The 26,794-nt window shown below is 41.8% G+C and overlaps 6 protein-coding genes across 13 annotated transcripts; 3 read left to right on the forward strand and 3 right to left on the reverse strand.

Moving 5' to 3' along the window:
• The first annotated feature begins 23 nt into the window (after positions 1-23).
• On the forward strand, positions 24-3,781 carry LOC143151456 (coiled-coil domain-containing protein 63). The gene is made up of 7 exons (XM_076320568.1): positions 24-158; positions 248-627; positions 706-1,040; positions 1,450-1,673; positions 1,757-2,019; positions 2,148-2,437; positions 2,665-3,781. The coding sequence occupies exons 2-7, from the start codon at positions 277-279 to the stop codon at positions 2,843-2,845; spliced, it is 1,644 nt and encodes a 547-aa protein (XP_076176683.1). The 5' UTR covers positions 24-158; positions 248-276; the 3' UTR covers positions 2,846-3,781.
• Positions 3,073-4,890, reverse strand: LOC143151453 (coiled-coil domain-containing protein 42 homolog). 3 transcript variants are annotated; one of them, XM_076320563.1, is made up of 6 exons: positions 4,803-4,890; positions 4,545-4,676; positions 3,997-4,285; positions 3,650-3,889; positions 3,225-3,554; positions 3,073-3,122 (listed from the first exon to the last, which is right to left on the reverse strand). In XM_076320563.1, exons 2-6 carry the CDS (start codon positions 4,658-4,660, stop codon positions 3,102-3,104), a joined length of 996 nt encoding a protein of 331 aa, XP_076176678.1. In that variant the 5' UTR covers positions 4,661-4,676; positions 4,803-4,890; the 3' UTR covers positions 3,073-3,101. The 3 variants fall into 3 exon arrangements, with proteins under 3 accessions (XP_076176678.1, XP_076176677.1, XP_076176679.1); XM_076320562.1 differs by having other exon boundaries at positions 4,752-4,890; XM_076320564.1 differs by lacking the exon at positions 4,803-4,890 and having other exon boundaries at positions 4,400-4,670.
• Positions 4,759-7,143, reverse strand: Slh (sec1 family domain containing Slh). Of its 2 annotated transcripts, XR_012993334.1 has the most exons (2): positions 4,979-7,143; positions 4,759-4,900 (listed from the first exon to the last, which is right to left on the reverse strand). XR_012993334.1 is itself a non-coding variant. In XM_076320560.1 (1 exon), exon 1 carries the CDS (start codon positions 6,923-6,925, stop codon positions 5,042-5,044), a length of 1,884 nt encoding a protein of 627 aa, XP_076176675.1. In that variant the 5' UTR covers positions 6,926-7,143; the 3' UTR covers positions 4,905-5,041. The 2 variants fall into 2 exon arrangements, 1 of the variants encoding a protein (XP_076176675.1); XM_076320560.1 differs by lacking the exon at positions 4,759-4,900 and having other exon boundaries at positions 4,905-7,143.
• A 656-nt stretch (positions 7,144-7,799) lies between these two features.
• LOC143151558 (jmjC domain-containing histone demethylation protein 1) lies at positions 7,800-26,279 on the forward strand. Of its 4 annotated transcripts, none has more exons than XR_012993372.1 (8): positions 7,800-8,146; positions 8,258-8,537; positions 8,633-9,320; positions 9,397-9,721; positions 9,844-10,099; positions 10,180-10,475; positions 10,549-13,572; positions 17,084-19,802. XR_012993372.1 is itself a non-coding variant. In XM_076320843.1 (7 exons), exons 1-7 carry the CDS (start codon positions 8,105-8,107, stop codon positions 11,560-11,562), a joined length of 2,943 nt encoding a protein of 980 aa, XP_076176958.1. In that variant the 5' UTR covers positions 7,802-8,104; the 3' UTR covers positions 11,563-16,525. The 4 variants fall into 4 exon arrangements, 1 of the variants encoding a protein (XP_076176958.1); XR_012993371.1 differs by lacking the exon at positions 17,084-19,802 and adding an exon at positions 26,208-26,279 and having other exon boundaries at positions 7,802-8,146; positions 9,802-10,099; XR_012993370.1 differs by having other exon boundaries at positions 7,802-8,146; positions 9,802-10,099.
• On the reverse strand, positions 13,626-22,980 carry LOC143151559 (uncharacterized). 2 transcript variants are annotated; one of them, XM_076320844.1, is made up of 9 exons: positions 22,839-22,980; positions 19,694-20,237; positions 17,167-17,416; positions 16,515-16,802; positions 15,590-15,909; positions 15,263-15,506; positions 14,698-14,986; positions 14,337-14,622; positions 13,626-14,268 (listed from the first exon to the last, which is right to left on the reverse strand). In XM_076320844.1, exons 2-9 carry the CDS (start codon positions 19,862-19,864, stop codon positions 14,107-14,109), a joined length of 2,010 nt encoding a protein of 669 aa, XP_076176959.1. In that variant the 5' UTR covers positions 19,865-20,237; positions 22,839-22,980; the 3' UTR covers positions 13,626-14,106. The 2 variants fall into 2 exon arrangements, with proteins under 2 accessions (XP_076176959.1, XP_076176960.1); XM_076320845.1 differs by lacking the exon at positions 22,839-22,980 and having other exon boundaries at positions 14,698-14,911; positions 19,694-20,210.
• On the forward strand, positions 23,264-25,911 carry LOC143151560 (uncharacterized). The gene is made up of 2 exons (XM_076320846.1): positions 23,264-23,515; positions 25,072-25,911. Exons 1-2 carry the CDS (start codon positions 23,481-23,483, stop codon positions 25,325-25,327), a joined length of 291 nt encoding a protein of 96 aa, XP_076176961.1. The 5' UTR covers positions 23,264-23,480; the 3' UTR covers positions 25,328-25,911.
• Positions 26,280-26,794: the final 515 nt, after the last annotated feature.

Consider the following 26,794-nt stretch of genomic DNA (forward strand, 5'->3'; position numbering starts at 1 on the left):
AACGAACGTTTTATAGAAATAGTCCCGATAACCTACCGGCATGGAAGTCGATCGATCAAAACGATCCAAAGCGACAAGTAGTATATAACCGTTGATAACTCGCAACGACCAAATGCCCGATAAATAACACACGATATCGTTCCGTACGGATCCGTAAGGTATGTATCGTTCGTTTCGTTCGTTCGAAGCAACGATTTCGTTACGTGTCTCGTACCGCGAAACCCGTCTCTCGTTTAAATTGTTCAAGATCGCCGTTCTCGAAACCAGTGTGCAACAATGGCGCAGAAACCGCAACCAGCTCCGGACGAGCAGGAGCTCGAGGCGATGGCGCAAGCTGAACTTTCAAGGCTGAAGCGACAATACAGGATAATGGAAAACGACCGTGCAGCTTGCAACGAGGACGCGAGACTGCAACTACGCAATCAGATGCACATGATCGGCCGTTTGGAGTACGAGAAAGCGGAGCTTGTGCTAAGAATTAAAACAGCTCACTCGAAGATGTTCGCGCGCGAGGACGCCGAAATGTTGAAGAAGATAAAGTGTCTGTTGACGTTGCAAACGCATTACGAAGATATAATCAAAAGGGAGACGGAGGAAATAGAGGAGTTCGATAGACAGATAAACAAGGTTCGCCCCGATCGATCGTGATTCCATATTGTCGCGTGTATTCTTTGGAAATAAACACGGTTTGACGATTTTCTCTAGCTGACGAAAGAGATCACGGGCTTGAAAATGAAAGTCCCCTCGGACGTGCAGGCGAAGGAACTGTTCGATCGTCGTAACAAAACGATCGCGATGTTGGAAAATCGTTTGGAAGTGGCGACGATGAGGTTCAATCTCGTGATCGCGCAAAACGAGAAACTTCGAAACGAGATCGACGCGTTCCTCAAACAGAGGGCGCAATTTACCACGCTGTGGAGCAAATTGATCGGTCAATTGAACACTGGGAAGCAAATTATCAACGATCTGATCGAGCAAGCTACCATCGCGTTCAATCAGAGGGACGAAGAATTGAACAAGATTCAAGCTCTTCGCGAGAGGTACGCTCGAGATCGCGACAAATTATTCTCTTTTTTTATTTTTATTTTTATTCTATCAACGGCGTTGTCTCGTGTAGGGACGAGTCGCGGAGGACATTCCTTCCGAAAGAGTGGTCGCGAAAGCTGAAAGATATCCGATCGTTGGCCTCGTAATTCTGAGAGTTGCATTAACGACCTGAAAGTTATTCGTATTTCGCGTAGAACGAATTATCCGTCCCTGAATTAGAAACTCGGAACCGAGAGCAACGGTCGGGAATCAATGGCGCGTGGTAACATCCGGTGATCTCGCTTCTCGATCGATTATTCAATATTTTATCCGACGGACCGTTGGGTCTGTTGCACTCTCCTTAACTTCCGGTAACGATATACCTGCACACGATCCTGTAACAGAAATTTCGTTGCGTTGAAGGGGAATGAGAGATCTGAAAACCCACGTCTCGGAGATGTGCGAACTTCAACGAACGATGGACAACGAGATGAAGCTTCAAGAGTTCCTAGGCGTGAAGGGCCAACACCGTGAAATGTCCGATTTGAACGCGAAACGCGCGGCGGAAATCAAAGCGAAGACGGAAGAGAAACAAAATCTGATCGCGAATTACAAGCAAATTCTACACACGATCAAAGATACTTTTGGTATTTCCGTTCACCCGTTCTCGTTCACCGTAGAGGGTCTAGAGACAATCGTTCCTTAACGTTGAGTCGTTGCATCGTTTTAGGTCAGCAGGATATCGACAAACTCATAGCGCACTTCGTTAAGCAGGAAGAAGAAAACTTTGCTCTGTTCTGTTACGTGAACGAGTTGAACGACGAGCTGGAGAGCCTACAGACGAGAATGTGTCAGTTGACAACGGCTATTGAGGAGGCGAACGCAGAGAACGAGGAACGTGGTACACAGCAAATCGAGACATTGGAGAAGCTCAAGACCGATCTCGAGAAGCAAACAGCTCTCGCCGACGTGGCCGAAGAAAGTCTGGCCGAGGTGACGCTTCAGTAATCCTATCGAACATTGAAAACCTAGAACTTCGAATTCCACGATTAAGTAGACGTTACCCTTGAGAGGGTCGTTTGTTCCATTTAAAATTAATGATCGCGCGATGTTTGTTCCAGTGCGACGACGTACTGCAGAAGCTGTTAAAAGGTATAGAGTCCCTGTTCAAAGCGATACATTGCGACAACGTACAACTGTTGGAGTTACTGGACGACAACGATCAGATAACTATGAGCAACGTTATGCTGTATCTGGGAATCATTGAAAAACGTATCAACGAAATGTTCCACAAAGTGTACTGGGTGGACAGAGCCACCAAAGCGCAACAACTGCGACTCGACGAGGACAAACGACCCAGGATGACAGTACCCCCCGTTGAATACACCTCTCTTACCCAACCCTGTGCTCTGTAAGTCCATAATTCCATCTACCCTCTCCTCGCCTTCCTTCGTTTTCCACTTCCTTTTCCTCCTTTAACGTAAATGTCATTTATTTTAAAACGACCTAACGCGTCGAACCGTTAATCGCTTAACAGGTTCCAGCTTTCCTCTCTCTTGGTTGCTTTTACGACCGATCTCGTTTATTTTTCCAAGTCGTTCTCCTTTCTATCGAACGTGTGTTAATTAAATCGTGTAGATGCGTCGAGAAGGAAGAATTACAAATCGTACCCGAAGGTTTGGAGCAGCCGCTAACACGCGACGAAGCCACTAAAAAGTTAAGGGAAAGGCTCGATGAAGACTACTCCGAACTTCTGCATAACATATCTGGCTGTCACTTACCGGCAGCTAGAAAGATCATGCAAAGAAGATACCAATAAAATAGTGAAGAATATTCTGTTGATCGAACACGACGACTTTATCATTTACGAACGGCAAGATACATAATCGGCTTCACTTTTTGACGTAACGGTGCAACGTAACTATGGTGCAATAAGACTGCTAATTTTGCATGAACTTTCATGGTTGAAAGCAGAATTTTAATACGCGTCTTATATGTTCGTCCGACGGATGCATTTGATTAAAAGAATACAATAATACTTCCGTCTTATATTAGATGTTAATTGTAATTCGTCTTCAATTTATCTCATAGTTTATCTATAAACATTAATAATGTATTTATTAGTATAAACTTTACTCTTTCGCGATAAAATATATTTATTTTACAAACAACTCAAAATTAGTCAAGAATTATCGTACTTCCTTCGCTGTCCATTTCTTAGCGACTTTGATGATTCGCTTCAGTTCGAGAATAGTACGTTTAATGTGATCCAGCTGTTGCTCGACGTCTTCCTTGCTCACAGTGACCGGAATACCTTTTCTCTTGCAAATCTGTTGATACAGATTCCAACAGCAGGTTTTTACCTGCGTGTGCTTCAAATTTTTCTCGGCGATACTAGCTTTTATTCTCGACACGATCATCTCCCATTTCAGTGCCTTTGCCTCTGCCCTGTCTCGCCTCCCTTGCAGTTGTGCCAATTTAGTATTCAAACCCATGAACTTCTGGGTCTTTATTTCGGTCATATGATACTGTAACGAAACAGAGAGGTTCGTTCGTTTCACAATATAATTACGAACGCTAGACCGATAAAGTTTATACTGGAAAAGCAAAAACAAAAGTTTACTATTTCTACTCCCGTTTCCTCTAACGTTGCAAGATTCTTATTCTGCTGATCGGACAATATCGATCTAGCCTCGATCAAGGTTTCGTAACGATTAAAGATCTCGCCGATCGACTGAAACTCTCCCGTCTCTACGAGCACTCTCTCTAGATAAGTTTGATACTTTTTGTACAAGCCCACGTGTTTCTTCATTTTCTCTCGAACGTCTTTCAAGTAACACAACTTGTCGATCAACTCTTCGACCTGGAAAAACATATTGTTCGTTAACTAAACGAAATTATACGGTTTTCTTCTCTCGTTCGAAGAGATTAAACATTTAAACTTTTATCAACTGTTTGTTAATGTGTCACCTCGTTCTGTCGTATCCGTTGACGCTCGCGCTCTTCTTTAATTTTAAGTTTCGCGCGGTCGCGTTTATCGTGATTCTCCCTGACAAATCTATTGAATTTTATAAACGACTCACGAAGAATTAATTCCTGACTTCTTATTTCTTCCCACTTTTTGTTCAAGTGTTCCTGATGTTTCTCCCATTCGGCCCATTTCGCGTGTAATTTCTCCTCGACTTTTGCTAAATCACAGTGTGCTCTCACCACTTGCGATGCCGGGAAGTTTCTTGGTTTATCCCACTCAGGATACTTTCTAGTACATAAGACATACAACTCGCAATGCTATACAGTTTTGGAAATGTTAACGCTTCTTTTTTTGAATAACAGAAACGGGTAACACGAAAATGTAATACTTCGACAACCTTACCCGCACAATTTATAACCTGTTTTCTTCATTTTACTTATTACCGTATTTAAAATTCAAAAAAAATACATAAAGTAAATGTATCGAATACTTGTGACGCATTGTGCACCGATTGTAAACATTAATTTGCTCCATTTTGTGACATTACTTAACGTTGCGCTCTTCTTGCTTGGACAACAAGAACTCCGTGAAAGCTTTTTGCGGGTCTGTCGTAATAACAGCTCGTCGTACGAAATTTTTTATTCCCTCCTCTATCGGTGCCATTTTAGACTATTGTAGGCTTGACGTCGAAGAAAATGAATTGTTTTAGATGATATGCAATGAATTTTTAATAGAGTGTTGAACGATACTTAACTATACACTACACATTGATCAAACAATTCAAAATACGGGTGCGTTTTCTCACCGTTAAAAAGTCCCCAGACTTTCGCATCATAGAGAATTTATTCAAATTCGAATACGACAATTGGAGGGAACGGGTAAATATACCTAGAAAAATTGTACCTAAAATAATTAATCGCATTTTATTTATTTTACATTTTTACAAGAAGGCATTAACAGCAATAGGAAAAATCAGCATACGCCATAAAAAAGGAGACAATAAATATACATTTTTTCGAACGTCAATTGCATAATTTTTAAGAATTACGGGTGAACTTCTTGTCCTAGTAATGAAAGCTGCTTAAGTAGTTGCTTTGCATTAATAAATGTTGATGAACCGTATGTGATTCGTTTATTAACTGCACTTTTCTGCTTTACGTAATCGACAAGATTTTGATATTCTATGTAATTTCCACCACCAACGATGAAAACAATTACATCTTGGAATGTCGGTCGATTCTTTGGCATTTGTTCTGTATGCTTCAGCTGCTTCGGATCTAGATAACAATAATCGTCGGTATGAGACGATTGTTTAGATTCCATTAATTCGTCGACTATTTGTGTAACGGGTAAATTATGTTTTTTAACAACTAAATTCTTGACTCCCTCCATTACAAAAGACGATCCCTGATTCATAAGCTTTGAAAACATACTAACTGTCTTGGTTCCACCACCTTCGTAATTATTTTGGATTTCCGTTATTCTAGTATAGCTTCTTAATCTTTTTATATAGATTAAAGGATTTAAGTCACATTCAGCAGCAGTTAATGCTGCTTCTAGCTTGTTATAGTCAGCATCCGACATATTTGTACAAATATAATATATAATAGCGAGACGTAATTTATCCTCAGGAGTACCACAATCTGGATCGCTTATTGTTTCAAATACGCTTCTGTCCAATGTTTGCTTGCTCATAATCTTTTCTTCTAATTCAAAGAATGTATCGAGTCTTCGAGATTTTATATAGTTTAAAATGCCTGTTGCGATCGATGTATGCATGTCTATCAATCGTTTCATTTCCAGAAGCTGTGGTAAGGAATTTACAGCGTTTGTTAAACGTGCTGTATTATTAGAGACCATTGATAGCGCTATCTCGCTCTCATTATCAATACCCATAGAAGATTTAAGTTTTTTAACATCCTCTTCAAAAGTGCGGTATTGTTCCAATTCTTCCTGTATAGCTTCAGCTACCCTAGGAAATGGGCTACCTTTATGTTGACACCAAAATCGATCTTTATTATCTAGCTCGTAGGCTCTAGTTTTGGAACGTGTTCCACCTGCAGGAGATCTTCCTACATTCTCCTCGACAACCAGCCTGTTTAGTGCCATTTCCAATACATCGTGTGCCAGTGCTTGATACGTCCATGTGTGATGTAGTGGCGTAGCCATGTCTATATTACGATCTAATATTATGAGAAGCGGTCTTTGAAAACTATAGTGACCGGTTGTTTCGCTTTCAAACAGATTATTTCTAGTGTCCCAAACATTTTCTCTTAATTTTTTATCTATCATTTTAGCAACCATTTCTGCAGCATTTCCTCTTGGACATCTTATAATTGGAACAGTTCCCAATGTGACAAACACGGAAAACAGACAATCGACTATAATTTCCATTACAGATTCCATTTCCGTGTCTTTTACTTCTCCCCGATTAAGAGCATGATACGATATAACATCGCTATTTTGATGTCTAAGAATAAAGAGATCATCCTCTAATGATATAAAATTTAAATATTGATCAAATACTTTGTGAATACTAGACACTACACCTCCAAGTAATGCTGCGGCTGCTAAATCTTCCATTTTTTGTCTAGATATTGGTGATATAAAGTTTAAATAATATATATCGTACAAACCATTTTGTAAATCTTGGCCAATCCTACCAAGATTTTCATCTGTCGGAGCACAAAAGTAAATAGCTGGTACTTCAGGAATGGAATCCCTGTCGGAATGTAATTGCATATGGAGTGTAATACCAAGCTCTCTGAGTTCCTTTACAGATATTAATGGTGAGATAATATCTTGCCCAAGTCGATCATAAATTAAAACCTTCCATGTTGGTATTGCTTCTTCTAATTTTTGTTCAGGCTGATTCAAATTTAACATCTGTTTCAAGGCACTTATTTGCCTGTCACGAAGGCTCATCATGGTTAACTCGTTTGTTTGTAACTTGTACTTTCAACAAATATTTTGTCACGTTTAGAAATACTTTAATACTTGTAAGTATAAGAAAACTTTTAGAAGGTCAATGTATATAATTCCGGGAATTCATGCAGAAATAAAACATTGAAAACACCATACCCTAAATAAATATGTCAACATTCGATTTTTAACTCTGAATTGCCAAAAAATACGGACGCAGCATAAAACACTACTATACTTCATTCAATAAGACGAAAAACTTTAGTAACCTACCATGTGATTTGTAATGGAATCTTATTGGTCCGTTATGTCTTAGCCCAGGAGTGTACTATGGGTTCGACACGCATAGTATGTTACAACACGAAAATATTCCACAAACAATTGAATAACTGATATTTCTAACTAATTTAATACAATTTTGCTATGTGTTTGCCGCTTTTCGTAACATTTTTATTATAACAATTGTTAAATTATGTTTAATAATTCTTTGAATTTTTTTTGCAAACATATTTTTGTTTGTACAACTTTATTTTACATTGTTATACATTTTATCTTATTGATCCTTTCGTTGCAGAATTATAATTATTATACATAAATAGTACTTTGTATCATTTCTATTGAGAATTTGTAGATATATATCCATTCGGGGTATAAACGTTTCGTGTTCGATCCTGTCGCTGGTCACGTGGTTTATTTACCAGAGTCTGTCGTTTCTCTGAATTCAGTATAGAACGTAATATTTGCAATATAGGACACATCAATAGTCGTTCAAAGTGACGCAAAGTCTCTAGGTTATTACTATTAATTTTCGATAATGTAATTAAAAACGTTGTATACATAATAATTTAAAAATATACACAATTTTACATTATGATACTGTGCAAAATCGAAGTTCGAAATTAAAAGAATATATACGTATGCAATATAATACCATTCGAAACGGTTTAAGTTTTTATGGTACTTATTGGTAGCATTGGCCGGCAGCAAAATGGCGACCTCATTTTGCTGGGAAAGTAAAATCGAAGAGAAGTTTGATGTTAACATTAGGCTATCGCGCGTGACATGTAAATAATAAACGAGATTTCGTTTATGTAATATTAAAGGAATTATTCTGACCTTCGTAAAACAACATACTTCGAATATTCGATGAGTTTTCGGTGATACGTTTCTGACAGCGTGTCCGCAATGGCCGATGACTCTACTTCTCTGCCTAAAAGGCGTCAATTGGTAAACAAATCAAACATAATTTTACGATCTAGCATTAATCTTGATGGTTTTATATGATATTTTTGAGGAATTTTAACGATAATTCTGTATTTATCGCAAATTCGATTATAGCGGGAAAGAACTAGAAAGTTGTATACAGATGACTGGACCATAGGCGATGAGGAAATCGAGGGTCGCAGGACTTTTCAACTCGATGAAAAGATTGAATGTGAAAGATACAACCTTAGTAATTTCACTGGTTTATTCCGTGAAATGATTGGTTCTGAACTAAACCTAGCGTATCTACAGAAGCATGGTCTCAGCATACCATTACTCTTCAGGGATAAATCTGGACTGGGATTGCGAGTTCCTAGTTCAAATTTTTCTGTCAATGATGTGAGAACATGTGTTGGTACGTTCCACGAATAATTTATAATAATATTATTACGAATTTCGTAAAATAATTTAGTATATTGTCCAAAACAATATTTATTACGTGTTTAATAGGTTCTAAAAGAGTATTAGACGTAATGGATGTCAACACACAAAAAAATGAAGACATGACGATGAAAGAGTGGCAGAAGTATTATGAAGATCCTAATAAGGAACGGTTACTAAATGTAATTTCTTTAGAATTCAGCCATACCAAATTAGAAAATTATGTACAATCACCTGCATTAGTACGACAAGTTGATTGGGTCGATGTTGTATGGCCAAGACATTTGAAAGAAGCACAAGTGGAATCTACAAATCTTTTGGAAGATATGATGTATCCCAAAGTGCAAAAGTACTGTTTAATGTCTGTGAAAGGTTGTTATACCGACTTTCATGTTGACTTTGGAGGAACTAGTGTCTGGTATCATATCCTAAGGGGTGGGAAAATATTTTGGCTCATTCCACCTACAGAGAAAAACTTAGCTCTTTACCAAGAATGGGTACTGAGTGGTAAACAGTCAGATGTATTCTTTGGAGACATGGTAGACAGATGTGGCAGGATAAGTTTGACGGCTGGCATGACATTGTTTATTCCAACTGGTTGGATTCATGCTGTTTATACACCTCAAGATTCATTGGTATTTGGTGGAAATTTTTTACACAGCTTTGGTATTGAGAAGCAGCTGAAAGTTGCGCAAGTAGAAGAACATACAAAAGTTCCACAAAAATTCAGATACCCATTTTTCACTGAAATGTTATGGTATGATTATAAAATTACTTAAACCATTTTAAAGAAGTCTTCCATATGTGTATCGATTTTCGTTTGTTTATTGTAGGTATGTCTTGGAGAGGTATGTACATGCTCTCCTAGATAGAAGTCATTTAGACATTTCTGAATCACAGCGACAACATTTAGTTCCACAGCAGCATCAACATGTACACTTGACACCGTTTGAATTACATGGCTTAAAAGCAATAGTTATGTATTTACATTTGCTACCTTCTACTAAGAAGAATGTGCCTGAGCTGATCCGCGATCCTGTTGCCTTAATTCATGATGTTCGATGTCTAGTAGAGCAACACAGACATGATAATCCAGAAGCAGCCGTAACAGGAAACCCTGTTTTACCACCTCCACCTCCATTGACAATTGCGGAAAGGGTAAGCAATGCTTACATGTTTATTGAAAAAGTCTATTGCTTCTTCAATTTTTACATGTATCTTGTTGCATTACGTAACAGGAGCGCTTGAGAGTAACTAAGAAAAGTTTTGCAAAGATACAGAGGCATCACTCGCAGGAAAAGTCTGAAAGAGCTTTCCCGCGACGAAGGCGCACTAGGTGTAAAAAGTGTGAAGCATGTACAAGGACTGATTGCGGAGAATGTATGTATTGTCAAGATATGGTGAAATTTGGTGGAAGTGGTCGTGCCAAACAAACGTGCTTAATGAGACAGTGTCTGAGGCCTATGCTCCCAGTTACAGCAGCTTGTAAAGTTTGTCGACTAGATGGCTGGGGACAGCCACCTGCACCTTTAATGGGTATTTACACTATCAGTGTATCATTAATTTGTTACTAAAGTAATAAATAAAAGCACTTCAATTCTTAATGTTTAATACAGGCAAACCGACACCGACAGCTCCGTCAAGTTTAGTAGAATGTTCAATATGCTTTGACATTGTTCATCCTGAGTGCATAGGATTGGATCATCAAAGTATAACCGTCAGCGATGATTTACCGAACAGCTGGGAGTGTCCTGAATGTTGTGAAAGCGGTCGAAATCTAGACTGCAGACCTCGTCAACCTAAGGCTCGTGCTCGAAAACTTTCTGTATCTAGTGCAGCTTCGTCAGCACCGACAACAGATTCTGAACGAGCTACTACACCAAGTAAACGTTCAAGACCCGATCCCAGCGATGTAAGTCCCCAAATGGAATCTGAACCGGTCTAAGAATACGAAATATTCATGGTTTCTATACAAAAAATTCCAGGCATGGAATGACAGAGAACCGGCTGAGGGTGAACAGCGAACAGCTTTACGTACACAATTAGCTGTACAATTAACTGGTTCAAGTAGTAAATCATTGAAGAGGCCCCACGTGGTGGTTAGGCCTGTTCCACTTCCGCCTGTTCAAAGACCAGGGCCCGATTTTAATGGACAATCTTTAGCGTATGACAAAACAGCATTACTTGCTATTTTTAGATTTTTAAATGCAAAGGACCTGGCGAATTGTGCCTTGGTTTGCCGTACATGGGCCAGATATAGCATAGATCCTAGTTTGTGGAGAAAATTGAATATGTCTCATTCACATCTAACAGCTTCGCATTTAACTGGTATTATACGCCGCCAACCGGAACATCTGTCCCTTGACTGGACAAATGTCACTAAAAGACAATTAGCCTGGCTGTTAAGTAGATTACCGCAGCTCAGAACGTTATCTGTACAAGGTTGTACGTGGGCTGGAGTCTGTGCTTTGAGAACTTGCACTTGTCCACCACTTGTTACCTTAGATCTTAGTCATGTATCTGGATTGAACGATTCAAGTTTGAGAGAAGTTCTCAGTCCACCTACAGATTCGAGACCTGGTTTAATCGATAAAACTTCAAGATTAAAACATCTTAAGAACTTATCTTTGGCTGGATGTGATATCACTGATATAGCTTTGAGATACATAGTTCAACACTTACCCTATCTTGAAACATTAGATCTCTCGTCTTGCGGCAGGGTTACTGACGCTGGTGTAGCTCAATTAGCAACTTCACCAGCGCAAGCGGTAACAAACCTAGCATCACTGAATTTGGCGAATTGTAGACTACTCACAGAGACAACATTAGATCACTTGGTGAGATGTAAAGTGCTTAAACGTTTGGATCTCAGACACACGACTCAAGTTTCAACACAGTCTGTAATTAAGTTCGCTGCGAAAAGTATTCATAATTTGCATGTAACGGACGTTAAGTTGGTGGAAGAAAAGAAGCTTAAGGCTGAAGTTAAAGTTACATGAAAAAATGTATCTAATTATTATGAAGATTTTTGGCAAGTGCAATTCGGTCACGTTACAGCAGCACGAAGAACGATAAACGATTAGAACGATTAACGCCGAATATCGATTAGTAATTATTTATTATTATAAAAATGCATCAGCACTGTATTGCATCTTCATAACGTAAGGAAATGGACCTGACTAGTATAGGATTTCTATTTCATAATGTTCAGTTTTACCAATATCACTGTGCAATCTGGGCAGAAACTACATGTAAATGAGTTGAAATGACCAAGGAATGTTTTATTTTCTTTTTTTTCTTTCTTTTTTTTTTTTTTTTTAATTTTTTTTCTTTCTTTTCTTTTATTATCGTAGATGCTGTCTTCCTTTGTGCCTGGATAGCTCTGTGCATATTCTTGAAATATTTTAACGAATACAGGATATTAAATAAGTAATGCGGATTCAAAATGATACGTCCAAGTAATGTATCGAAAGATAACGATTCTTAACCTGTCTAATATACACTAAGCTTACAAGCATATTTACAAAAAAGAATGTTGGGTTATACTAACCGTGTAACCGAAGTCATTACTCGCTTAATATTCAGTATTCTATTAGATCAAAGTGAGGTACGTGCATCGGTATAGAAGTTTTTACTGTCGTGTCGCCGAGAAAGCGAACGTACAGTATTTGTTTTATAATTCTATACGGTTGCAGAAACACGAATGCGGGTAAAAAGAATAAATGTTGACATCCGTAGTCTTGCAAAGAGGGCTCGGCGGATTAGCATATCGACGCTATTAATCGCCGATATTTTAATAGAAAAAGAAAGAAAGAGGTATATTTATTTGTATGTGTGTTTGGATAAATTTCGAACGCGAAGGTCACCAACTGACTCGAAAGTCGCAAAACTAAAGCAGCCTGTTGACCATCTAAACTCATACTTTAATTATAGAAACGAAAGCGCGCAATGAAATATATTCGACTATACCATTTCATAATATTAGATAGGTAATCAATATTATACTGAAAAACATGTACATTACGTGGATGTTTTAATTTTCGACCTAGAAGCTATGTTAAACTTAAAGTCACATGTTTTTATGTAAACGAATGTACATAGGATTCTTTTTTTTTTTTTTTTATAAATCTACCTTTTAGTTTTAGTTTGTTGATGTGCATATTACGTGCGTAACTTGAGAGTGATAATAATAATAGAGAGCAATAAAAGTTTAATTACCTGCACTTTGAACCACTGTTGTCTCACAAATTCGTTGTGTAATCAAAGTGTCGTGCGTCGTTTATCGAATCATCTCTCTGAAAATGTGTTACCTAGAGGGCACGCGAATTACTCGCACTAAAACTGAGCATATTTTTTCAACTTAGCTCGCAGTGCAATGATTTCATTATACTCGTTGACGTCGAACTGTTCACCGCGAGTACATTTTTATAATTCAAGCATGTCTTAGAAACACTTAAAATACAAATAATAACGAGTTCTAAACTATGACACCATTGTATAGAATATGTAATCCACAGAGAACAATAGTGATATTCTGATTTTCAAATATAATTTTAAATTTTAAAAGTACCGTTATCATCTCTACCCGCTAGTTTTCGTAATTTGTCTACGACTTCGTGTTTTTTTTTTGTCACTATATTATTGTATAATAATTAATTATTATTATATAATTGTATAATAGTAAAAAAGAACTGTTTAATACCTGCGTAATTATAAATAATAAGGCGTTTGTTAACGACGATAGGTATGGATGTAAACTATGAGTGTGTGAAATATTTAGTTGCGGCACCAACGCATTCAGAACAGTACTAGGGATTTTGTTGCGCGTCACTCGTGCATTTCTTTTCAAACCACGCTAATGGTGGGTAGTGGTGTTTTTTTTTAAAGTCGTTATAAACATTTATTTATGTTATTGTGTATCCTAAATAAAAAAAAGAATCGTCGTTGAGAAATAAAGTTTGTAAATTCTGGAAAATCCTGCTCGTCGATTGTACGTCAGTTGCAAGCATGTGAGTGTTGTGTTGATTTCTTGTTTGTGCTAACCTATCAGAAAACTTTGTCGTCAACTAGTAATTGTCTTTATTAAAAAATATTTTACAACGTGATAGCAAAAAAATTAATATCAATAGTCTCATATAAACACTCGTTACATCTGCAAACTACGTTGAATACGTTAAACTATAATAATATAGAAAATTTACACGTCGTCGTTTGTCTTTTGTTTTGATCGATAGACACGTTTTGATGTTCCTCTTTGGTTCGTTACGTATGCAGAATATTTACCATAGATACTAGACAAAACAAACTATCGGGTTTATCAATCGATAGGAAAAAATAGTAGATTTATACTCTGCAGATGAATTGAACAAAAAATTCTGTCTGAGTGTAAGATTTTCTACAAAAAGCATTTTAGGTGAGTGTGCGTGTATTAGTTTGTGTGTCTGCCTCTTCAGACATAAAGTTTTCTATATTTTTATATGTAATACTTATATGTGTATGTATACAATTGTCCATAGTAATTTTTTACTGTTCCTTACATTAACTTAACCTAATTCAGCTAAAACAGAGTCAAGATCTTCTTGTAGAGTGAGACTTTCTTCTCGTTGCTTTCCTAAATCGTCTTTTAATCTATCGACTTGTGCTTTAAGTAAATAGTTACCCTTCTTTAACGCAGCTAAACGTCCTTCGTGCTTTTTAGCTTGTTTCTGTGAAAACATTCAATATAAAATAAGTACAAAATAAAAAATCTTTACGCACCGTATCGAATACTTACCTGTAAAGAATTTCTTTGACCCTCCAACGAATCGTCTTCGTCTTCAGACTCTGACTCTTCGTCTTCCTCGGATTCCTCGGATTCGGATTCTTCAGATTCCGTTTCCTCTTCGTCCTCTTCTTCTTCATCTTTTTCATCGTCATTTTCCGACATTAGCTTTGCCATTTTGTCAACTTCCTTTTGAAGGTGCTTGAATTTCTTCTTCTCCTCTTTTAGTAATTTTTGTTGCTGTTTAATTTGATCTTTCAACGCGTGTCGCTCTTTTCTGGCATTTGCAGATTTATCCCTGGTTAATCGAAACATTATGTTTCATTATATTTGTACGCAGCTGAATCTTGAACCTATTTCTACAAATACTCACTTGCAATTTCTAATTTTGGTCGTCAACAGTTTGATCTCTCTTTGTAATCGTTTTTCTGTTGCAGCTTTTGGATCTTTGTCGTCTTCTTCTTCCTCCGAGCTTTCATCCTCTTCTTCTTCCTCTTCGCTTTCGCTCGGCTCTTTTTTATCTAAGCTTTTCTGCGAAGCAATTTTAGCTACATCTTTTGCGCTTGGACAACCGGCTAATGCCATTCCTGAAACATTGTACCAAGTCGCCTCGTCGCTATCGTCTGCTAGCTCTATTATCGGTTCAGCGTCAAGCTCTTGCTCTGATCCCAAAAGCGAAGAATAAAGAAGCAACATTAGCACAAGCGTAAGCGACTTAACATTATTAACGAAGAACCAAAAATACATATCTAAGTAGAGATTGGTTCTTCGTTAAAAGTTTCTTACGCGTTTGTTAAACGCAGTGTTAAAAGATTAATAGCTGTGATGCGTGTAACGATTTGTTACCGTTTATGCGACAGGCGAATAAAAGTTAAGTGTTGTCAATTGATATTCAAAAATGCGAATAATTGTTAGCGAGAAATTTGTATCGTTCTTACCGGCTTTCATGCGCCTTTCCAATGCGGCGTACATTCTTTTCATTTCCTCTAACTCGTTCTTCATTTTGTCCCTTTCCTCTGCCACTGTGATGTATTCTTTCTCGAGTCTCTCGGCATCCTTTCTGGCTTGCAGAGCGGTCTCTTTCAAAGATTCCGTGAGTTTCTCGTCGTGTTTGGCGCGATTCTGCACATCCTTCTTAGATTTCTCCCGGTCGACTTCGGCCTCGAGATTCAAGATCCTCGCCTGTGAAAGACATCGCAGAAAATGATTACACCGCACGGTCTCTTTCCCACCGAACTTAGAAACGATTCAGAACAACGATTTACTTGTAATCTCTTGTTTTCCCTTTCCAAAGCTTCCTTATTTCTAAGTTCCAAAGCGAGCATTTGTTTGGTACTTTGCAAGTCATCCCTTACTGCATCAATGTCGTCCATGTCGTCCGAAATAGAATCATCGATGGTTTCTTCGGCCTTTTGCATTTGCTCCTCTATAGTCAGTTGTCTCCGGAACTTCCTCAGACCGTCCAACATCGGTCTCGACCGGTCGTTGGTCTGCACCCTCTTTAGTTTAACACCCTGCTGAATCTGCTTCAGCAATTGGTTATGCATGTTCGATTTTTCGGATTCGAACACAAACTGTGTCTTCCCTAATCAGAAATACCCAATCAGTACATACGGGACACGCGTAATACAACGACGTTCGAACCAATCTCCTCGGCTTGGATCGTTTCTTGGAAAAGAAACGAAACGCGTTTCTGCAACGCGTTCGAAAATTCGTTCGCGTTTCCAGGATGAACTTGGGAAGGGACGAGGGCGAAGGGATGTCGATAAAACCCACTAAACACGAAGACAACAGTTAATTCAACGATAATAATATTATTCAGCGAACAAAACGGACGTGGTGACGTTGGGGTGGGGGAAGTTCCCTTGCAGGAGAACGGGATCGGAACAATAACAACGACTACGTGTACTATAAACAGGTCGTATCACAATCCGGGAACAAAAGCCGATTGGACCGGGGCTCGTTAACAATTTAATCGATTACACTTGTCGATATACGCGGCCCTTTGGATCGACATTTGCGGGCGCGAGGGTGCGGGAGTTAACACACACGAGGGTTGGGGCTTGAGCGGGGAATAACGGCACAAAGGGTCCTAGCAGCGACTAATCGACCAACACGGTGAAACCGGTTCCTCCTAAGAGTATCGGCCGAGGGGTATCTGAGTAGGATCGAAGTTCGATCGACGATCACCTGCTGGATCAGCCATGACCTTGTTCACCCTCTCGATCAGGGGCGCGCTTCTGTCGTTGCAATGGACGTGCCTCAAGGTCTTTCCGCTCTCGACCTCCTTCATCATGCACGCCCAGTCGGGACGTTTCCGTGGCCTCGACTTCAGCATCTCCAGTTTTACTTGCTGCGACTCGCTGAGAGGCGGAAGGTCCTTCAGGATCGTTCTCGCCGGTGGCGGAGGCGGAGGTCTCGGTGGTGGCGGTGGCGGGATCGCTGCCCTCGACGAGCTCTTCGAAAGCGTCGGTGCGCCTATTTATAAGAGAATTTTATTTTTACCGTGGTCGAAATGTGCGGTGAATTTTCGCTTGTGTCGCGTGTTTGGTAGAAAAAAAAAAAAACATTATTCGACCGTGGGGGTAAGTATGTTGCTACGAAACGGATACGACCGGTCGCGGGTGGAACGAGAAACGGTCCTCGTTCTAACCAGGGAATTTCACCGGAATGATGTAATACGGTGTTGTACCTTGTCTAGTATTTATCGTTCTCGTTCACGGGCGTTCTTTACTGAGATTGATTTTCTGATTTTTTAGGATGACTCCGCAGTCACGCGAGGAAGTGTGAAACGGATTAAGAGGAGAGGATCTTTCTAACGGAGCGGTGTTCACGGTGTTACCTGTGGTGCTCTCGCTCTTGGAGAGAGGTATAGTGTCACCCCGAGATCGAGACCTCTCGATTCGAACCTGTCGTTCGAGCTGCGGCCTCGAATTTGGCTCTTGTCGTCCATTCTCGCGGATCTTCGTCGGAGCCGGTTTGCTGCTCGTATTTTTTTCGCTTTTCGGCTGCGACGGGATTATCGTGATTTTGCTCTGCTTCCGTGGCTGCACATCCACCGGGGGCTGCTTCACTTCCGGTTTTGCCACACTCTACAAAATCGAGAAACGTTTCGATCAGTGAAACGCATGGAAATATATTTTTTTTTTTTCTTTTTTTTTACTTCGTTCACGGCTCCACCGCACACCGTTATCTCGGCGCAATATTTTTTTACATCGCTCTTATAATTTCTTGTACTTTACGAAATTATGTTTCGCCAACTTTATCGTGAACTCTGCTCTTTTATTCTCCCTACTGGAATCACTAATATCGAGAAACTTAAGAGATTCTGTTCGTTGTACCAGCAACATATTTGCGCGTCAATTGTTAGTTGTTAGCGTACTTAATCCATCGGACACAACCACCGCATTGTTCGCGAACGAAAGTATACTTCCTCGACGTTGCGTCTCGGATCGGCTCGTTACGACTGCTCGCAAGACACGTTGATTAGCAACAAAGGAAGCAGTACCTCGTGGTGTATCGTGTAAGGTAGTTGCATTTGAAAAATAGAGAAGAAAAACGAGCGTACACCCCCACCCCGTTCTTCTCCTACACTAAAGAAAGAAAGTCTCGAGAATTCTCTTGGCAAGTATCGAAGTTCGTTCGGTCGTCTTTAAATAATCCGAATCGCACTTCCTTCTCGATCGTTTCTACTCTATAGATGTTTCGATCCGATACGGATCGTTTCGATCGTGCAACGAAACGTTCGTTCGTTCGTTCGGTTCGATTTACAAAGAGTCGCGCGAACGAGATCGCGAACAATGTTGCGCTCTCGATCGACAACGACGACGACGACCGATGAAACGCGAAAACGAACGGATCTCATTCGTGAAAATTTGCAAAATCGACGCAACTCACCGGTAGGTTCGCGAAAGCGAAAGCGTGATATAAACTCGTTAAGAAACTGGCGGAAGACGTAGCTGGCAAGACATTTGAAATAGAAACGCGTGTTCTTTAAATAATCGTGACCCAGAGGCTTATATGCGAGGACCCGTGAGGCTAGTCTTCTCGCCGATCTCTCATATCGAGAAAGGAAAAACCGACTCGACTTTTTCTCGTGCAACGCGACTATATCGATGTTATTCGTCGCGATCCACCGATATTTGGAACACTTGTTACGGATTACCCTCCGATCCGATCAAATACCATCCAATCGTATCGATTTCCCACGATTCCACAATTTGGATAATTTCATGGTCGCGCAGAGGTCACGGAATACGATATTTTGCGCACCGAACGTGTGCATTGCTTTCGAAAGAAATCACGACGCAATATACATCCGCGGATGCTTCGATGGAAATGAATAAACCGATTATTTTTGGCAACTTCTTTGCCGAATCGCGCGCGTTTGTTGGAAAACTTTCAACCATAAATTCGACGCTGTTACCGCGTCGATACCGAAGTGCAACGCATCTCGTAAATCCCGATGATCGGGATTCGTCGATGATCTAATTGCGCTGATCGAGCGTTGTAAACAATAATCGTGACGTTAACGTCCACACCGTGGCCACGTGTTTCCCGTAAGATCGCGTTTTTCGCGTTCTCACCGCTGAACGGAGATCCGGTTCGCCTTTTTGGTAATTTCACGTGGCCCGTTGCCAGAATATCGGAAAGTATGCGTTTCGGGATCGGTATGCGACGCAAAGGAATACAAATAAACAGATGTAACCGGAATTGTAATCGTGTACGGGCGGCCGGCCGGATTCTAAGTGGATAAAGAAAATAAACCGAGTGGTCGCGTGTACGGTGGCCGATCATCGTAAATCTCGATACATTCGTCGGTTTCTTGGGGAATTCGCGATTCGAATGGAAACCTTTCGGATGCAACGCCTTTGTAAATTGTCGAAATCGTTTTGTAACGCAAACTTGCCACTTGACACCCACCCGGGTGTTATTAATAGCCAAGTCCGGTGACTTTGAAACCCAATATCTGAATGGAAAAAGACTGCAGAAGGCGGCGCGGTCATTCTTCGGTCGTTCGTGTTTCTAGTAGAACGAGCCCGCACAGAATCGGACAATACGCGTCCGCGCGTTCTGCAAGTAGGCTACCTTGGGTGGAAATAATTCCTTTTCTAGAATAAATAGACAAGTAGCCACCGTGATTCGATAAATTGTACGTTTCTACCCTTTACACGGAACAAAACTGTTTTTTCTTTTTTTTTTTTTTTTTTACAAGAATCGGAGTTCACGTTATTCAATATCTTCACGTTGAACTCGATGGTGCACTCGTTGCGAACACGGTGTGCAATGTTCCGTAGGATATTTTCGGAAAGATGGCGATGTCGATGAAAAAAAAAAAAAGAAGAAGACAATAGAAAAGGAAAACTCACTTTGAGAGTGACCTGGGTGAACGCCGGTGGTTCGTCGGGTTTCGATTTCGAGTCCCTCCTAGAATTGAGGGTCCAGGGCGCGGTAGGCATAGGCAAAGGGTTCGGACCATCCTTGACCCATGGCGGCCTGAAGGTGGTCCTCTGCGGTGGTTGGCCACCGGCACCGGGCATTCTTCTTTCCTCTGGTCGCAGATCTCCCCTTATCGCGTTCGAGTTTTATCGCGATCGATCGATCGAACCGTACGACGACACTTCGGGGTACTGTCGGTTTCCGAGACGACGAGGACCCTCTGTAGGACGTGTACGATGCGCCACTGACGGACTCCTGGACGACGATACGAAATAAGGAAGGTGGGGATCGGTTTTACGTGGGAGAGCCGCGACCCACTTTCCTCGAGACGGTTCGCACGTCGGGGAAATCTTCCGGATCCTCCTCCGCCTTGTTCTTCTCGCGGTTCACTGATCCCGTTGGACTCGAGTGAGAATCGGTCGCGGGTCGTGCTCCGGACCAACCAATCCGTCCACGTACGGCACCGTGTCCTCTCTAGAAAACGTCGAGAAGAGCGCAGTGGTTGAGAATTTTTGGGAGTCTGGGAAAGATCGAGACCTGGACCACACATCAGGGCCACGACTGCACCTCCCTAACCGCGCGATATTTTCGTCCGCGTGACGTCACGGAGAGACGCAAGCTCGAAATAGAAGACGGTCCTCCTCTTCTAGGATGGTCTCGGTGACTCTCTCGGTTGAAACGCCTCTTCTCGCGACTCCTACGACGCGTATACCCACGTCTGTTTACGATGCACCAAGTGCCGATTCGACGCGAAGGTCGATCGATTTTCAGGGTCGTACCGACCGACCGATCGGTTCTCTCTCTCATTGTCTCGCTCGAAATCTATCGGCACTTGAGCATTTTAACCGGCAATCGAACACGAGTGCAGAGTTCGAGAGCGCTACGATTTACGAAAGTACATCGCATCGATGTTTGAAGTAAACAGTGCTTCGAGTTCGAATTTCATCGTCGGAGATTTCAATTTCTTAGCGACGGTGATCGGTGATGGGTATTAAAGTATCGATACGTATGTACAACGTTTACTTTCTCCACGAAGGAAGGAAAGAATAACTTCCGGTTACGATCTGCGCGAAGATGCGCGAAGGAACGTGGCCCTTAGCCATTTTCGAGGATGAAAGGCCACCGATGTTGTTTTACCGTAGCGTTAATAAAAAAAAAAAAGTACAGCGAATCAGTTCGACGTCTCTGAAATTATTTTATCCCGTTCGTCCCCCCATTAGATCTCGAAATGTTTCCGAGAGATCACCAGCGAGGCTTGTCCTGTTAAAGGGTAGGAAGATTTCGAGAGAGGCAATACCAGTTGGCTGCGCAGAAACACAACGAGGCGTACCTCAGGCACGACTACCACCAGCAAACCGCGAGATACTTCGAACGCGCGTGCAGAATCGCCAAGCATTACGATTCATGGAATTACAAGAGTCTAGATCCGAAAGGGGAACTCGAGAAGGCTAAGAAAACTGAGCGGCTGCTGACGAGGAGGAACAAATTGAGAACCCTCTTGGCGGAGGAGGAGGAAACCTACAGAAGGGAATTGGAGGAACGAAAGAGGTTGACGCTCAGACCGGAGGAGAGATCGTTGGAGCATCTGAAGCAAAAGTTAAAGGAAGCGAGAGCGGAACGGAGCCTCTACTATCCGCAAACCTGTCGAAGGTATCAGTCGTACTTCGTTTGTCCAACGGATTCCAGCAGCCCGCGTTGGAGCACGCTTCGTGACACGAATCTTCAGTACACGCGTAGCTGCACGGACACGGGGAGTTCGATCGATCGTAGAGGTCAGAACTGTTCTCGCGGAAGTTGCAAGATGAGCGAGAACAACGCCAACGGTACCAAGGAGCACGGTGACGCGCACCAGGAGTTACCTCGATCGTCCTCGTCCCAGTACATCGAGGAACTGGTCAGGCCTAATCCAAAGTTCTCGGCTCGTTACGCCCGCAAGAGTCTCGAGAACACGAACGTGAGGACCGACGATCTCGAGGAGTACTTGCCGAACAGACCGCCTAGCAGGACGTCCGTTTCTTTCGATTCCTCCAACGGAAAGTACGTTTCGCCGAGCAACGAGATCCCCGTTTACTTGGAGAACAAAGAGAACGGGAACAGGGAGCACCGGTTGAGCTACCAGGACGACGGAGCGGCTGGTAAACGATCGGACGATCGCTCGAACGATTCGAAGGACGTCGTCCCTCGTCGAGAGGACGTTCATCAACGAAACGGTGGCGAGAATCATACGGAACAACTGTCCACGGAATGGACACGCGAGAATTTCGAGACGCGTCGAGCGGAGGCTGCGGCCGCCGACTCTGCTCGCCGAGAGAAAGACGAGGTGGACAAATATAACGCCACCGAGCAAGAACGCGAACAGGACGTGAAAAGGAAGGACAACCGGCAGTTCGAGGTGGAGAAAAGTCTACCCTGGCTACGGATGAACCCCGGTGACAAGAACCTCTCCAAGCAGATGTTCATGTACTTGACTCACAACGAGCTCAAGACCAAGATCGAGGACCTCGCGAAGAGGGAGCTCCACGCGTGCAACAAACACTATTGGGACGAGGCGTTGCGGCTCAGGGACATGAGGAACCGACTGGAGTTGATCCGCGAGAAACAGGTGTACAATATCGAGAACCTCGACCTCGACGAGGACGTGAAGAAACTGGCTATGTTGAATATCTGCAAGAGGGAAATGGAGCTTGCCGAACGCGAGAGCATCTGCATGGACTCGACCATGTACAGGTGAGCTTCCAAGGGTTTTTTTTTAATATCTTTTAACATTTTTAGCTCCACGCCTAACACCTCGGTTCCTTGGTTCCTTATCCGACCCGTCGAGTCCTCGTTACGCGTGTCTCGTTTTTCTATAATCGCAGTCGTTGCGACAGATGCGACCAAATGCATCTCTGCCTCCTCGATCGTGTCCCGTTGTCTCGTAAAATTAATAACAACACGAGTTTCGTACGTTCGAGATATTTTTCATCGAAGGACTTTTAGCGTATCGTCGAACGAAAAACGTTTGAGAGTCAAGCGGACGGTGTTTAGAACGCAAATTGTCGAGCAACGGTAAAAATGTTTGTTCGTGTCACTTACCAAATGACGGAAGTAATTGATGTTGAGCGCGTCCGACCGATCGCGAAGACGTCGAGATAAAAGGTACAAAAATACGATCGTGATATAATAATGTTCCGTGTGAGCCAATCGAACCGTTACGTATCGAACGTCGATCGTATTGTTGATACGTTTCGAGGATCCATCGGGGGATCGGATTCGTCGCGATCGCGGCACGTGACCGTGAGCAATGTTAAGGGTCTAGGACGACGAATGGCACCTCCGGCTTCTCGAATTAGTCAAACTCTGGTCGATGTTGCAACCGAAAACCGTGAGTCATTCACGTCCGAACGGTGCACGCTTGCACGCTACGCTCACCGTGCATTTCGTAAATACGTGCCAACAAGCTCGTCATCCTATACGTCCTACATTCGTACCTCGATGGAAATAGGACGACAATCTGCAATTAGATCCTCGAACGTGTTTATAAAAATTCTGCTTTGGCATACGCGTCCAGGTTATCTCGTGAATGGACACGTACACGTTGAACTCGACTGCTTAGCTGAAAACGCTTGTTTACGATTCTCGTCTCTAGCGGTGCACGACAAGTTTTTGGGTAAACGGGGACAGAAATAAACAGGAAGATCTACGATCGTTGCTAGAGGAGAGATCGTGTATGGACGGATGGTTGGTAGCTCGAGGAAGATTCTTGATCTTAGGTTGGCAGGCAAGAAAATATCATCCCCGTGTCGTCGGCGTTTAAATCGAAATTTACATTACTCGTGAAGGTATCGCTTTAACTTAAAACATATTCACCGCGGTTGTCGATAACTTTCGTCCATCTAGTCGGCAATGCTTCGATGCCTTTCGTATAAAATTCTCTCGTCTTGGAGCGAAAGAATTTCGACAGAAACTTATCGATATCTTCTTTGGAATCGAACGTCTTTCCTCGAATGAAACGCTCGAGCGATCGGAACAGATGGTAATCCGATGGGGCCAAGTCGGGACTGTACGGTGGATGCGGAAGAATTTCCCAAGAAAAGTCCATCAGAGTGTCTTTGGTGACTTTTGCGGTGTGGGGTCTAGCGTTATCCTGTTGCAGGATAATACCTTTTCTCCTTACCATAGCGGGTCGTTTGATCGTCAAAGCTCGCCGCAAACGGTGCAATTGTTCGCAATAGATGTTGGCGGTAATTGTTTGATACATGTCTAATAGTTCGAAGTGGATGATCCCTAACATGTCCCACCAGACGCACAGCAACACCCTCTTTGGTCGCGAATCATCCGCAAGGGTAGGTAACGGGGCTCGGTGGGAATCGGGCCATTGTGTTTTCTTTTTCACATTTTCGTACGAGACCCATTTTTCGTCACCGGTAACCATTCGGTGAAGAAACGGCTCGACACGGTGTCGCGTGAGCAACGAATTGCAGATGTTGGCCCGCCGAAGAAGATTCTCCGCGGCCAATTTGTAAGGTACTCGGACACCGCACTTGAAAACGTTCTCCAAACACTGAATGTGCGTCAACATGGCAGTAAGGGTTGCTTCTTTACAGTCTAATTACAATTTCTCTACCCAACAGTGGACCCGCTTCGACTAAACCGTTTGGTTGATTGTCATCGTATTCGGATGCTCTGTTCTTGGATGATCGTCAAGGTTAAAATTGCCGGATATAAATTGTGCAAACCATTCTTGAGATTTACGAACGCTAATTACGTCACCCGTAAACAAATCGGATCTCGCGCGAGTAGCTTTCGAACCGCGTTTGAAATTCATCGAGTACAGAATACTCGAAACGTGTTTCGAAGTCGTGACGTTGACGAATCGAGTAACAAGGAGAATAAACGCGCTGAATTAACGCTTGCGTCCAGGTGTATCGACGAAAGTAGCGCAACGAGTGCGTTGAAACTTATTTTCTCGCTATTCAACGATACTGCAACGATTGCACCGCGATTGTAACTTACAACCGAGACTACGTTACTCTACGATAATCCTTACTCTTACCTAAACCGTTCTAAACGATCACATACCGGTCAACTCCTCCAATTCTCTACCAAACGTCGAAGGAGGAGAGAAGTCCAAACAGTGACTGTCGATGAAAGCATCGATCGGAGATTCCACGAATATTTGTCGAGATTATTATCACGATTATATCATCTCTGATCTTCTTCGTGTTGCAAATCTTCCGTGTGCTCTGGACGCACGGGAGTAGTCCCACCGTAATCCGGTTCGTCGATCATCGAAGCTATTGCAACTGTTTGTTTCTAACGTTTTCAGCCAGGATGCAAAGGACATGTGGAAGAAGTGGGTACACGAGGACGACAGGTCCCCGATCAAGGACGCTCGGATACAGAGGGAGACGTTGATGGACAATTTGGAGAAAGAGTGGCAGGATCTTGCCATCCGTGACAAAGATAGGATCACTCGAACGTATCAGAACGTGATGAAGGATTCCAATCTACAAGAGGAGCACAAACTGACCTCGGCGATCAACATGGCCCGAATGAAATCCTTTCAGAGTTCCTTGAAATAAATCATAGATCGAATGCGACAAATTTCTAGAGCTTGATCACACGGTGCCAACTGTAACAGCAATTTGTGATTCAACCTTTGTACCACACCACTTTTTGGCCGTCAGTGTCGTATACCGTAGCATACATTTCAAGCAAATTGATCGAGGTGTAACGAAATATAGTAAAGCATAGAAAAGAAATATGTTAAACGAGTAGTAACCGTTAAACGTTCGTGAAGACTGAATCCGTTCCAACTAAATCGGTACTCCGTCTTGAACTATTTATAAAATGTGATACCGAAGCCGTTCCAGATTAATCATACAACGATTATTGTATTTGACGTTTAGATGTATGATTATTATATAAGTTCGAATTTTATGCAAGCGATTCTTACCTCTGAAAATTTTATTTGACCAAGGAAGTCGTACTTCATCGTTCTCATTTTGTCATTCTAGTCGTTTTTATACTGACAATATTGCCATATTGTTGTTGTCCATTGTATGCTTTTTCATTCTCTTTCGTGACTGCGAGACTTATTTAAAGATGTCGTAAATATTTTATAAGAATATTTTACTAAGAGACTGCTCTACGTTGTATTATTGAACTGAAAATAAAGTATTCACGTTAAATATAGTTCCTATCGAATTTCGTCGTGCTTTTGTTTAAGAAATTTTTTTTGAATCCTGAAATACAAGAACCAGGAATGAACAAAATTTGAATCTGGATAAAAATTTCGAACGATTAGTAAAAAATGAACAACCTTTTAGAAATTAAATCGTTGATTTTATTAGTTAATTGTTAAATTTTGCACGTTTCCAACAAAACGATAAACGTATACGTTCGAATTTGCCGCGCGATATCGTCGTATACCGATAAAACACAATCGTGTTTTTCTTTCAGCCCGCAAGATGGCGTCACAAGGCCGATGGTTGATTCGCGGAACACGTAGCGCAGAACCCGCGCGATCGTCGCGTAATGGAGTTTGTTTATTTTTGTTGTCGAAACGTTTCAAAGTGTAAACTTTTGCAAGAATCCTCGACGATTGAAAGAAAGAGAACGATTAACGGAAAACGAGCGTTCCTGGCGAACTTTGACAACTTCCAGCGGTTTCTCGACCGGTGAGTTTTTGAATCGAATCTTTTCATCTTATCTTACAAGGAAATGCAAACGGTTGTACGTGTTTCTCGAAACAAAAAGCGATTAAGATCGTCGTTGAAACGAACATTATCGGTTAGGCGCACAGAGAGTCGAGACGATACATTGAAAACTTTTTTCGTCGAGCCTTCGATCCCAAGATAATCTAGGTTTTAAAGATGCACAGGACACTCGAGTACTCGACTGAAACTCGTTTCAATGAGTATCGCTACAAAGAGAATAAATGATTCGGAGTTAAAAATATTGACCTCGTACACCGTGTGCGTAAACGCTATGGAAACTCGCGGGGAAAGGGAGAGAGAGATACGTGCAATTGGAACTTAATTATTCGA

Source organism: Ptiloglossa arizonensis, chromosome 9 (genome assembly GCF_051014685.1).
Source record: "Ptiloglossa arizonensis isolate GNS036 chromosome 9, iyPtiAriz1_principal, whole genome shotgun sequence".
Taxonomy (NCBI): Eukaryota; Metazoa; Arthropoda; class Insecta; order Hymenoptera; family Colletidae; genus Ptiloglossa; species Ptiloglossa arizonensis.